This window comes from Danio rerio, chromosome 8 (assembly GCF_052040795.2).
Source record: "Danio rerio strain M-AB ecotype USA chromosome 8, GRCz13ab, whole genome shotgun sequence".
Taxonomy (NCBI): Eukaryota; Metazoa; Chordata; class Actinopteri; order Cypriniformes; family Danionidae; genus Danio; species Danio rerio.
In genome coordinates, this window is record NC_141028.1 from 45,258,991 (window position 1) to 45,272,773 (window position 13,783).

General features: G+C 35.7%; 1 protein-coding gene across 2 annotated transcripts in view; it reads left to right on the top strand.

Moving 5' to 3' along the window:
• lzts1 (leucine zipper, putative tumor suppressor 1) overlaps positions 1-12,044 on the top strand; it is a 57,733-nt gene extending 45,689 nt beyond the window's left edge. For both annotated transcript variants that reach the window (XM_087265249.1, XM_087265250.1), the window contains exons 2-6: positions 3,323-3,781; positions 4,514-5,359; positions 5,461-5,649; positions 9,406-9,600; positions 9,680-12,044. In XM_087265249.1, coding sequence (XP_087121375.1) covers positions 3,461-3,781; positions 4,514-5,359; positions 5,461-5,649; positions 9,406-9,600; positions 9,680-10,267 — 2,139 coding nt within the window. In that variant the 5' untranslated portion in view covers positions 3,323-3,460 and the 3' untranslated portion in view covers positions 10,268-12,044. The remainder of the gene's footprint in view (positions 1-3,322; positions 3,782-4,513; positions 5,360-5,460; positions 5,650-9,405; positions 9,601-9,679) is intronic.
• Positions 12,045-13,783: the final 1,739 nt, after the last annotated feature.

The window sequence follows — 13,783 nt, forward strand, 5'->3', positions numbered from 1 at the left end:
ATAATCCTATAAAACCACAACAGTATTAGCTAATGTTCATTTTAACTATTTAATTAAAAAAAGTGCAAACTCATCATAAAAACGTTCTCCATCTGTGGATTGTCAACAACAATGTGCTAGCTTCAGTGATTTATAGGAGTTGAATTAAATGGGTTTAATTTATGACAGTGTCGTGATAGAACATGTTAAATGATAATGATGTCAAGCAGCGTGATTTACTTGCAGCGCTATTGAAGTGTATAAGCATTACATCATTGGTTGGCATGCGTTGAGCACAAAATATGTGAGACTCTTATAAACAAAGATGCTGATGGGGTCGCTTTTCATTGGGCTGCCTGAAGCCATTAAGTCTTTCTGCTGAAAGAGATATGTTTACGAGAATACAAAAGTAGTTTTAATAACCTTATTTTCATCCCTGCGTGTGAAAAATATAGCCACATGAATGATAATTGAGATGTTTGGAGTATCATCTTTCTGGCAGTGCTAACAGAACACAGATATTTAAATGACAACTTATGGAGCTATTAGAAGATGGCAGAGCATTTGTGGTCTTCTTAAAAAATAATAAAAGCAGCTGTGGGGTGGTAAAGTTAAAACAATAGCAAATAAAAAGACACACTTTCTTTGGATTGCATAAATTCATAATGTAATATCAACAATTAAGAAACAGCTGGTATATTTGGTTATTATGTTCATTCTAGCTAATAAGCCTTTAGAATATTAGCCATAACAATTAGGCTAGTTATACAAAGCCACTATGTGTGACAATTGTGGCAGGTCTTTTGTTCATAAAGCCCCCTTCTATCTGCTCTAAAGACAGATGGAAGGCATGATGTGTTGATTATAGATGTGTAATATATGCTTTAGGCACATGTAAATCATAAAAGGTTGATTAGCTGGTGACAGAGTGGTGGTACAGTTGAACTGCCGTCAGGTCAGAGTGGCAGGAACCATCTCCCTACTGAAACTCCATGACAAGAATATTAGGGCCAGTTTATTACAATTCTGGGTTATTTCAATACAAATTTAGGCAAAATAGACAATTTAAATTAAAGCTTAAACTATTGCCAGAATTTGGATTGAACCCCAGCATTTTAACACTACAAAATGTCTTAGAATTTTTGTCTTATTTCTAGTCCCAATATTTATACAATCTTAAATCAAGCAGCAATTTCTATTAAAATAAGCAACATAATCTAGAAATATGATTATTTTACATATCTCATTGGCTGATTATTTTGCTTTTATTAAGGAAAACTCAAATAATTTAAACATTTTTAAAAGCAAGAAAATTTTATAGTCAAGAAAAACCTGTAGTGCTTTATAATAGACTTCAATTATTTTAAATTAATTGGTTTGATTCTTAATGCTTGTTTGATATTATGAATGATTGAGATAAAGTAAAAACATAAATTATGTTAGCATGCACAATTATGACTCTAATGACATTGTAAGTATAGGTTTTCAATCACATGGTTTTTCAGATGGAGGGCAGGAAGTAAAAACCGAAAGGGGGACATATAGGAAATTCCTTACTTTTAACATTTATACCATATTTTAAAGGAGATTTAAATAAAAAATAACCACATATGTTGGGCATGATCCTCCTGAAGAGGGCTGTGTTTTCTACTGAACTAAAGTTTATTTGTCTGTCAGAAGCGGTAGATATTACGTTTGATAAAAAAAACTACTAAATTAAATACTATGGTGTTTGGAGGCATATAGATAATTGCTTAAATTAAACTGTCGTAGTAATTATATCGTGTCTGTGGTACAGCACAACTGTGGTAATAAACAAATTATTCAGTAGGCTTCAGTTTTCTAGGCTATAATTATACACAATCACGATGCACCACAGTTTACACTAGCGTTACAGTATTTCTTACAGTTTATCAGTATGCTACAGTTTTCGGTAGCATTCATTAAAGAGTTGTACACATTATATATTTTACTGTGTGGTTCAAAAACATGTTTCTCAAATTACTATGGTATTTTTACCCATGTGAATATCATACATTTATTTTTTGTAAGGGGGAAGAAGTGCTCCACAATAATAATCATCTAGTTTTGTCACAAGGATTGCATTTCAATTTTATTCCGTCAATGAACTTACCATCAGCAAATTTTCACCGCTGCTGCGCATAAAGACATTGACATTATGGTTGTTTATTCTGCTGAAAAGCCAGTAAAGACATGTATTATTGCAAAACGAGACAGAGATTTTGTTGCAGTGATTACTTGGCAGCAGGCTGTGTTATTTATGTTATCCTGGATTTTGTGGTGTTTGTTTCAGATTTTTATATAACACATTAACATATTTATACATATAGCTAGGCCTGTATATATTCTTTATTGCTGCTGTCAAACAAATTATCACCTTCCAATAAAACACATGGATGTATTGAAAAAAAAATTTTTACATGCCGCCCTTTTCCTGTATTTCAGGCATTTCTTGAACTTTCCCCCTTTATGAGAAAAAAGCTTTTGGAAGTCTATAAAAGCTGTTCGGCATTTTTTATTTTGGCCGATTTAAACAATTATAAGCAACATAAAACAGAAACATTTTGATGTTCTGATAGCAATCCCTATGTGTAAGAATCACTTCCTGCCCTCCATCTGACTTTGTGAAAACAACCTATACACTACATAAAATGCACAGTAAAATATTAATAAAAAAGAATAAGATTTAAATGAACAAGCAACCACACAACACCAAGGCTAACAGTTTTTTTTCATTAACATGTTGGAGAAAGCCAAGCTGAAAATCACATCTAGGTCATTTTCAAACAAAAATATCCAACTTAAGTTGACAAGATTTAAATATGTACACATTAAAAAAAGAGAGACAGACATTTTAGTCTAATCAAAATCAAACTCAGAATACATGCAAGCATAACATTTGTTCATAGTCTGACAAGCAGAATAATTGGCAGGTCTTTTGACCTACTGACCAAGAACCATGAATAGACTTGTGACCTATTAACACTAGATTCAAACTAATTCTCAAATGAATTTGCCTTTGTTTGTCACAGAGAGGGCTGTTCTTGTTATTTGCTCAATGCATGCATTTGGTCTCAATTTTGGGAATCAGGATTTGCAGGATAACTGCCGTTTTAGCTCTACCCCCACTGAATCCACTGTTGGCAAACAGCCATCAAGATGTACTGTAGTTCCTGTTATTGCATTACCTGTTTGCTGAGCTGGTGGACGTTAGGTAAAGTAAACATTAAGGAAAATTCTGCACTGTGGACTATGGGGCTATATTGCTTTAACGACAACAGGACATCTCACTACATTTTATTTAAAATCCATGTTTTACCAGGTTTCCCAGTTGGGAATAAGAAGGATCTCCACACAAGGCTATGAATACATCAGACCTTCCTCCATCATTAAAATTCTGTAATTACACACCTGCCACTACCAAGACCACCACCTGCTTTCTCCAGATGTCCCAGGCAACATGGGTAGTGTGAGCAGTTTGATATCAGGCCATAGCCTCCACAGCAAACACTGCAAAGCTTCTGAAAACAAACTCAAAAAGGGGCTTCAGTCTAAGAAAACAGGCCATAGTTTGGATGGGCTTCTGAAGTATGGCTTCGCTCAGGACTATTGCAGCACCAACAACAACTCAAAAGTCAGCTATGACTCAGGCAAAAACGATGACTTCTATTACATCAAGGTCAGCAACAAGCCCCGAGCTGTTCAACTAAACATAAATACAACTGAAGACAGTCGAGGAAGAGCAGCTGAGCAGCTTCCGCTGTCTGGAAAACTAGAAAAGGTAACAGTGAGCTAGCCAGAAAGTAAATCTTGGACTGCATGTTTTTAAATCACCAAAATAGCAAATCATCTTTTCTGTCTTTATTTGTTCTATTTTTATTCTATAAAAACTTGTTACAACAAGCATAAGAGTAAACAAAGCAGAACGTCTCCTTAGGAAGCATAATCAGCTCACAATAAAGCAGCCAAATTAACAAGATTGCCCATCCTGAGTCAGTTATCATACAAAAATCAAACAACAGTCAAGTATAGTTTATCTTAAGTAATCCCCACCAGCCTCTGACACTTTCACTAAGAGCTTAGCGGTGTCTGCTCTGTTTAATTAAACCTCCAGATTGACGAGGTAAGAATGCCTTGATCTCTCCAGAGATTCAATCCAATGGCGGTGTGGCACTTGCAAGCACCTCTTTCCCTGAATAGCCTCATTTATGAAGGGTCTAGCTTGGAAAATGAACGCATTAGGTGGGAATTTAATGCTAAACCAGCAGGGTAAACATACTACCAAAACGAAAATTACATATAAATATATATATATATATATATATATATATGTGAGGGAAATAAGGGTTAACGGGATTCTTTCTTGAGTAACAGGGAGACCCTTTGTTTAATATGTTTAAACATGGATGGTGCCATTATAACTTGATCTTCATCAATAATCAATTGCATGTAGTGCACTTAAAATGGCAAAAAGTACTCATTTGTCTTTTCTTTTTTGTCTTCTCTTGATTAGAGTATAGAGACTGCTTTAATCAGACCCACTGCCTTCAAACCTGTTCTTCCACGAAGCAGCAGCTCCTCTGTGGAAACTCATAACAACTTGAGCACAATCCTGGGAAGGAGAATTAGTCCCATAGATAGACTCAAAGATCTTCAGGACCCTAAGCTGGAGACAAATTCAGGAACATTCTCTGACTCTGGAAGGAACTCTATGTCCAGCTTGCCCACCCACAGTACCAGTGGCAGCAGCCAGATGGACAACCTAGGCACTTCAACTAACCACATGGCACGCCATGGAGGCCTTGCTCAAAACACAGACACATCTCAAAACCCACAGGGGGGAATAGCAGGGATGAATGGCAATTCTGGATTCAGTTGGATGAGTAGTGGGACAAATGGAAACATGTGGTCCAATGGATTTAGCGAAACAAACAGAAATTGTGAGTCCACAAATGGCAACACAAGATCCATCGGCGTCCTCAGTGAAAGTGTGGCAGCTGCGATAAGTTTAAACAGAGAAATAACTGCTGCAGCACTGACAGTTTTATCTACAGAGCCAAAGACCGATTTCACTGGAAATCAAGAGCAGCTTCTGGAACACAGGTTTACCTTTTCAGAACAAAGCTCAAAAAAACCCTCACCTTCTGGGGGCTGTGTTCGATCACCAATTTCAATGGATGAATCGCTCATACAGCAACTCGAGCAGAAACTTCTGGAACGTGAATCTGAGTTGGCAGAGTTACAGACAAGTCTTGAGGAAAAAGAGACAGACACATGCCAGCTATTTGAGGAGAAGCAACGCTACTGTGCAGAGGAGATGGAGGGGCTAAAACAACGCTGTTCTACAAAACTTCGTCAAGTGAGTTTCTAAAAATTTAGACTTTAAATCAGTGTGAAAATTAAATCTTAGAATAAAAATACAGAATTCACCTTTGTTACGCTTATTTGTGTAACCTGCAGGTGTCCCAAAGGGCTGTGAAAGCCCAACAGTTATTGCAGCTTCAGGTGATACAACTTCAGCAGGACAAGGATCGTCTGCAGGAGGAGGTGGACCAGCTTAATCGTGACAGGGACACTGCAGAAAGCAGAATCCGAATCTATGAAAGCCAGAAAAATCTTGTACCCACATTAGAGGAGACGCAGTGGGAGGTCAGTCGCTAAAAACTTGCTGTGGTATGATGACAAATGTGAATGCACTGGAAATCAAATGTGTCATGTTTGATAAACTCACTTTAAAACAGTTGAGCTTTTAGGGAAAAAAAACAACTCGATTTAGATGGTCTGCTTTATGCTGGGTTGACATTCAGTTTAGTTTACTTGCAGGATGTTCTTCACTTAACGCTAATTTTCAGCTCAAGTTGAATTATTTGAACTTGAATTCCGCATTTTCACTGCAAATGCTTCTCGGGTTAGTTACTAATTAAGGATGCACCGATCCCGATACTTGTATCAGATATCGGTTCGATACCGCATATTTTTGCTGGATCGGGTATCGGCCTGCTGGTACCTATCCAAATTCAATCTTGCGTGTGCACAATATTCTGTGTTTCCTCTATAAGCCAACTAAGCCATTAACTTAGCTTATTATAATGCACTAGAACATTGTCACGTAGGCTTGATATATGCCAAATGTTTTGAAGCCATTTTATAGTTTAATGTGAAGTACAGATGGATATTCAAGTTAACTTAAATTCATGTTCACCTCAGCGCTTCCTGTCTCTGTGCCTGTCAATCATTCTCCGTTTGTTCACAATTCAAACTGTTTGTTGCATTTACGACAACACAAAAAACTCTCCAAGGCTATGTATTCCTATAGATTAAATGATCAGTGGACAAATGCATTTAGTTTAGTATTAAAATTTCATTTTGATCTACAACATGAAGTTCATTGCTGTTTTTAAATGTTTTAGATCAGCAGATCACATTCACAACTCTGCAGTAGAGAGGGTTATTACCTGCTCTTCACACACAAAGTAGGCCTACCTGAAATGTTTAATTAAAAAAGCTTCAATAATATATTGGACAGATCCTTAACCCACTGATTTCTTCCATTTGAGCTGCTGTTTTGGAAATATCTGCAGATACCGGAGGGCTGCACGCTCTGATGCATCAAGGGCTTACATTCACGTGCTGGCTGCATGCGCCGAAAAATTATTCTCACAATGAGTTTGTTCTTCTTCAGACTGAGTTTATTTTTCTGATGGGGAAACTTTTAAGTGCTGCTAATGGTTTGTAAAGGGTTTGCCTGGCCCATTGTGGTCAAAGTAGTTGATTATATTAATAAAAGTGAAACTAACGGGTGCAATATTATTTGTCCTTGAAAATGTACTTAGGCTAATATAGGCTACTCTGAAACTGAATATTTCAATGTAATTTTATTCATAATAGTTCAAACCAGTTTGTGTTTTGGCGCTGAAGTATAAGTGGACCTTGTTTTGAACTTTCTCCGTCTCACTTATGGCAAGATTTGGTGAGGGATTATTAAGTAAAACTGACGGTTTTGTTTCAAAGCAGCAGGAAAATATCAGGCTTTGCTAAAAGGCTGATTATTTTACCAATGATGTCAATAGTGGTAGCCTATTGCAGATTTCAAAGAAAATCTTAATATTAAAAAAGGAAACATATGCTGGATCACAACAGATCAATGTCACAACAAATGCTCAAATAACGTGGCCTACAGCAAACATGTTTTTAGTTAGATTGTGCCATCAGTCATGTGTAGGGCTGGCCTCTTATTTTTTTATTAAAGCAGATATAATATTTGAGTTTAGCACTAGAGCTATAGAAACTGTATTATGCTTGGGAATAGGGATGCTCATTTCGGTTAACTTGGTCGACTGACAACCGCCGCTCGTTTACCGAATGTTAACTGTTAACCGTTAACAGATTCATTTAAAAATATTTTTTATTTTTATTTTTTTTAAATAATTGACGTCTATTTTATGTGGCAAATTAAATAGACTATTGCGTTTTAAAATACTGATTTATTTTAACATGCGAACAGCATACAGAACAGCATCTTCATGTACCTGCAGTGTTTTCAACAGCATAGAAAAACAGAATAAACAACAAAAAAAATCCTGCTCTAGATATTTTTCACTTAAAATGATACATTTAGATTACAAAGCGAAAACATTGGAATACTTTTTAAGAACAGACATAGGCTGTTTGTCCAATCATGTATTTTCTTCCGTCAAATAAAAATAATAGGCTATAATAGGCTAAATAGATTGCTCTACAGGAAATATGCATTTAATTAATGCTCTGCTGTTATTGTTATATCCCAAAACCCCTTTCAACATTTTTAATAGAAGTCATTAGTTTAAAGATTATGTCTTAATTATGATTATGATTCATTTCCTCTTTCTCACTCACACTTCATGTGTGCATGGGCTGATATAATTAAAGACAAGTGAAAATGAACCTCAATGCACACATATGTTGACTTTTTGTAAAGTATAGGCTATTATATAGCATATAATAATTTTTTTTGTTTACATATGATATTGCATTAATTTGCCTACATGTTTTATAAGCTGTAAAATAAAAGAATCAGTTTGGTACCAAGTTATAATCATGCAAACATTAAGAAAAACTTTGGATTTGTTTGACTGGTATTAGGCTATGTAGGCTATTTAAAATGTTATATTACATAAGAACTATTAAAAACTAATTTTCCAAATGGAAAAAGGTTGGTTTGTTGGTTGTAAAGTAAATCATCAATAGCCTATTTATTAAGTTTATGACACGGCTCCAGGCAGCACAGAGGCGATCAGCATCAGTGCTCTTTTGTCAACTCATCTGTGTAAAACTGTGACCCGAAATATGTTCTTTCATTTTGCTTCTTTGGCAAAATACATCTGTAGGCACGTGTTAAAATATGTGTTGCACATCAGGGGCCAATCACAGCAAACACGCCATTCCATTCCAAAAATTTGAGGCGCATTGCCTTTTATGTTGACAAGAAAAAAGAAGCGTGGTGCTCTTTTTTTACGTCACTAGAAAACAACTGAGTCAGCTGACCCATATTGTGCACGATTGTAGCTGTCAATGTTGTTATATTTGTTATTTTTAATAACATTATGATATTTAGGATTTGTGAAGTCATACAGCTCTTGATGACTTGAAACAGCAAACACTAGTTTCTCCTTCATCGTTAAAAATTAAAACACTGCTGTCACCTCAACAGAAACCCCGTGCACATAGCGCACACAGCAAAACACGAGGTGCACAGGGCACATAAGCAGCCCGTAAAACACTCGTGGCCATTTGCAAACCATTCAACAGAAGCCTCTCTCAACGCAAAAAGCCCGTTCGCTGTGATCAGTCTTTCATGCAGCCAAACTTTAAAAATATATTAAAAAAATTTTTTTTAATTGATATCATTAATTGGTTACACACTGTTTTGGTTTATGGTTAATCGGTTATTTTGCGCATCCCATATAAGGAAATAAATTTTAAAAAGCACAGTATAGGGATCGGATCTGTATTAATCAATACTCAGAATTTTGGTATCGAGATTGGATCGTTTTTTGTTTTTTTTTATAGTATCGGTGCAGCCTAGTCCCCATTAATGCTGTAAAAAAAAAAAAAAAGAATCACTTACATTTATGCGTTTGAATTGACTTTGTATGTAATCTACATGGATACTTAATTTCCCTTTTGGCGTGAACCCTGTATTAGACTTTCTGTTGATTAAGCTTATTTGCAATTGTTGATTTATTAGACAAACATTACCAGCCAACTAATAATATAATTAGATTTAGTTGATATGGACTTGCAAAGTTACTGTCAACAGTATTTCTAAATGGACCAAAAATAAAGTTAAACAAAAACCAAACATTCATTATTTATGTTATATATATTCATTAATTATTTATTTTTCAACCAATGTTAATTTCTTAGGTGTGCCAGAAGTCAGGTGAGATTTCTCTGCTAAAGCAACAACTCAGGGACTCTCAGACTGATGCTGGGAATAAACTCAGTGAGATTGTCACTCTCAAAGCTTCTCTGAAGGAGTCCAGATGCAAAATGGAAGAACTGGAACAGAAAATCAAAGAGTGTGAGGAAACTCTTCATCAACGGAGTGCCGAGGTTGAGGTAAGTTGACTAACTTGCATTTTGATACTGCTTACTGTTCTGTTACTTTTAGCTGACTATGAAATACATTTCTATGAAGGTGTCTAAGAACGAGTTTCAAAGAAAGAAGAATGAGGCTGATCTCCTCAGGGAGAAGGTGAACAAGCTGGAAACAGACATCAAGGGCATGAAACAGGACCTTCACATGGCCAAAGAGGAGCAACAGCAGCTAATGGCCATGAGGGCCAAGGTTGAGGAGCAACAGCTGCAGCTGCAGATAAGCCAAGCACGGATGGAGGCCTTTGGGTCTGGTCATGCCAAATCGATTGCCCAGGAGGGAACAGGTGCCTGTAAAACACTGAACCATAATGGAGCAACCATAAACCTGGATAACTTGCAGAAGGAGGTTGAAAAGCTAAGAGGAGAACTGAAGGAAGAGAAGCAAAAGAAGCACAAGATGATGAATAGCTTTCAGCAGGAGAGACAAACATGGAATAAAGAAAAGGACAAAGTAATCAGATACCAAAAACAGTTGCAATACAATTACCTGCAGATGTACAGAAAGAACAGAGACCTGGAGAAGATTCTGAAGGAGTTGACTGCTGAGATGGACAAAAGGACAGAGTTGGATATGGACAGCCATAGTGCTGACCTGAACTTTGATAAAATTGTAGCTACAGAGATATGATGTCATAGAGGATGAGTGTTTTCACAAATTGTCTTCAAAGACTGAATACACAAAGCAAGATTTGAGAGGCCAAGAAGTCAGGAGATGCTTGAAACTAAAAATTATAATATTCTTTGTACAGACCATGAAAAGCTTTTCTTCTTTTAGATCTATCACGTCATTTGGATAGAGGTCTTCACAGGTCCAATTGTATCCGAAAACCCAAGGTCCCACCTGAGACCCACATTTGCTCAGGTCCAAAACTTTGTAGAGTGCCTTGGCCATGGGTTGTTTTCAGTATTTTCATTAAAAAATATAAATGGTTCTATACGGACCCAATAAAACCCAAAATGTTATTAGATGCAATGACATACCAGGGTGTAATTTGCACGTTCCTGTGGACGCATTTTTGAGAACAGTAAGAAACATTTGGGACGTCAAACACAAAAATCCATCTTAAGAAATGATATTGATCAAGAAATCACACTCGCTTCATTATGCAAGGTCATACAAGGTATTTATTTATTGGCAGAGTTGAGTTAAATAGTATTTACAGATGACACTGGCAAATCCTTGATTCAGCAGAGCTGTTGAAAAAATAACTGTCAACTGGTCAACAATTGCAAGTAGTTGAAGAAAAAATGTGTATCTTTGAGACTGGAAATAATAAGTAACCTTGGCTATAAGGCCGCAGACTGTACACATCTCAATGCTGTTTATGTTAAGGTCCAATTGGGTTCTAAAAAAATGGCATCAGATCTGTATGAACTTTGAGGAAAAAATTGCTTGTTCTTTTAAAAGATAATTTCACCCATTTGGTTTCAGGTAAGACATCATTCTGGTTGAATACTTATTTTAGAACACGAGAAGACCTCTACAGTGTGATATCAACCATTTGCATTTCTTTAGAAGTTCCTTGGTTAAGGTACATTAAACAATTGAATGATGTTCAGTAAATATTGTTTACTATTTAACAGATCTCACTGACTTGGTGCTTACTATAATATCACATCTATGACTGTTGTCACAAAAAATCGTTAATTCTGCATTGACCACAGTTTTCTGTCTGTCAGCCATTTTATGCATTTGTATGCATAAGGACAGCCCATATATAGTTAACAAGTGTCTAAGAGAGTTACAGCAAATAATTCAAGTCAAGAACCATGTTCAGTTTTATAAGCAGTTGACAACTGTCAGTTTGTAATGCAAGGCAAACATGATGCTAGCGTTTAGCGCTTTGATCTCTGATTTCATTGGTCTCAACATTACAACTAGGGGCGTTAATATTTAAAAGAGGGCGTGTTCAATTTAATGATTAAATTTGTAAAAGTTGTTTACAGCACCTTTATTACTCAACCAAATGCTTTACCTCTACATAATCTCAAATATCCAGCTTTTCTTGCCTGAACAGTATGAATTGTATGGCCTCACTGCTGGGTTGGCGGAGTGATGTGAATGTTTTCTTTGCTGTAATTGCTAATTTTGCACTGTCTCTTTCTTATAAATGACAATAATCCTTATCACTGATGTCACAGCAGACAGGCTCATAGAAACACGTTTTGTATACAAGGATATGGTAGCTTGTAGAATAAAATGTTACAATTGTAAATGCACTGTTCACAAATTGTTTATTTAAAGTATTTCATACATCATTGGCAGCTTATAAACTGGGCACTGTACCATTGCTGTACTTTCAACTTTGAAACCTAGATATTGTACAATTTGGTTGGTAGTCTGGTAGATGGTATGATTGTGAATGAAAATGGCAATACTACTATCCACGGACACAATATTTTAATCTGAACTGAACTTAAACACTAAAACCTGAACCACACTGTTTCAGTTACTATGACCATTTATGTGAAGCTGCTTTGACACAATCTACATTGTAAAAGCGCTATACAAATAAAGCTGAATTGAATTGAATTGAATTGAAATAAAAAACAAATATGTTTCACATATTTAAAACAGCACATTTGTAATAGAGTAACAGCATTTTGAAAACAATTATCAACTAGGCACAAAAATAAAAACACTAAACTATATGAATGTCATATATCTTTTGCATTAAAATTAGATGTGAAACACATGCTTAATCATGCCTTTAGCTGAACATTTTCTTCTAATAAGCATAAATAAAATTTAAGACTACAACCGCATGATTTTAAAAGTAAAGAAACTAGGGTTTAAGTTACTGGACAACAGTGATCTGCTATATTTTACTTTTACAGTAAAAAGAACTCTTGAATTTTTTATTTCTTCAAAATGCTCCACAAAACAGTATAAAAATACACTGTACACATGTTTTTCAGTAGAAAAATATGATAACAGATTCCTCTGCCCTAATTTATAGCACTTAATCCCTAAAGACACATATGTAATACTATACAATACTATACTTAACGCTTCACAGGGCAGTTTTTCCCTAAAATTGCTTTTGGAAAGGCTGAGGTGAGACAGCAGTGAGACTGTTTCTGTTTATCATTGTTCTATCATGTGAAATTGTCCAAAATTCTGCCTTGTAAACTGTCTTCCTAAGAGCTTCCGGAAGTCTTAATTCCATGAGAAGAGTTTGATAATCATATTATTGATGGGCAGGGTGGCTGTGTGGCGTAAGGCTGTCTGTAGGTACATCTGAATGCTTGTATATTTGTTATTTATTGTCTTATTTTTTATTAAATAAATTAAGGTTTGTTTCTGAATAATGTATCAGTTGATTTTTCTGTGAGATCTAAAGAGTAATAAAAAATCTTGGTTGCTAAAAGACAATTTCGGCTGCCAGAGCAGATAATGATGACATCGGTCTGCAACACAGGTCAGACCAGACAAATTTAGTTCTTGGTTTTCATTTTCTGCATTTGATTCCATTTTTTAGCACTTTAATGCAACCTGAGAGAATAAAGGGAAGTGTAATTATTTTAAATCATCTTCAAACGCAGCAAAATATAGTAGAATCTTAACTAAGATTAGTGATTCATATTGCGTGTTGCATAAAATGCCAATCTCTAATCTCAATGTTTTCTATGGGGTTGATTCTTTTAGATACCTTATGTGAGAAATGAACAAAGGATTAAGCCAGGTACAGTAAAATTCTGGCTACTGCAATATACATAAACTTCAACAGGCTTGAAGCTGATAACAAAACAATAAAAGTGATACAGCTTTATTATTATTATTATTATTATTATTATTAATACTAACAACTGTATTGTTTTCCCAAGCAGATATTTTTCCCCTTAATTTATAGATGACACCCACTAAAATGTCATCAATGTCAAAAATCTTGTCAGGGAGATGCGCATGCGCAACGGACGGTGATGGCTGCTTAGTGAAACGCGCTCTGCTTCAGATGTCCTTTTCTTTTATACATATTCCTACTGAGCTTTAAACTGAGGTTTTAAGTATTCGCTTTTGTTAAGAGACGTCAGAGATGGCATCCAAACGAGAATTGCTACACTCGCCCTCCAAAAAACGACCTAAAGATGACGAACGCCTTCACGACGCCATTGCCGAGATGCTCGAATAACAACTGAGCGC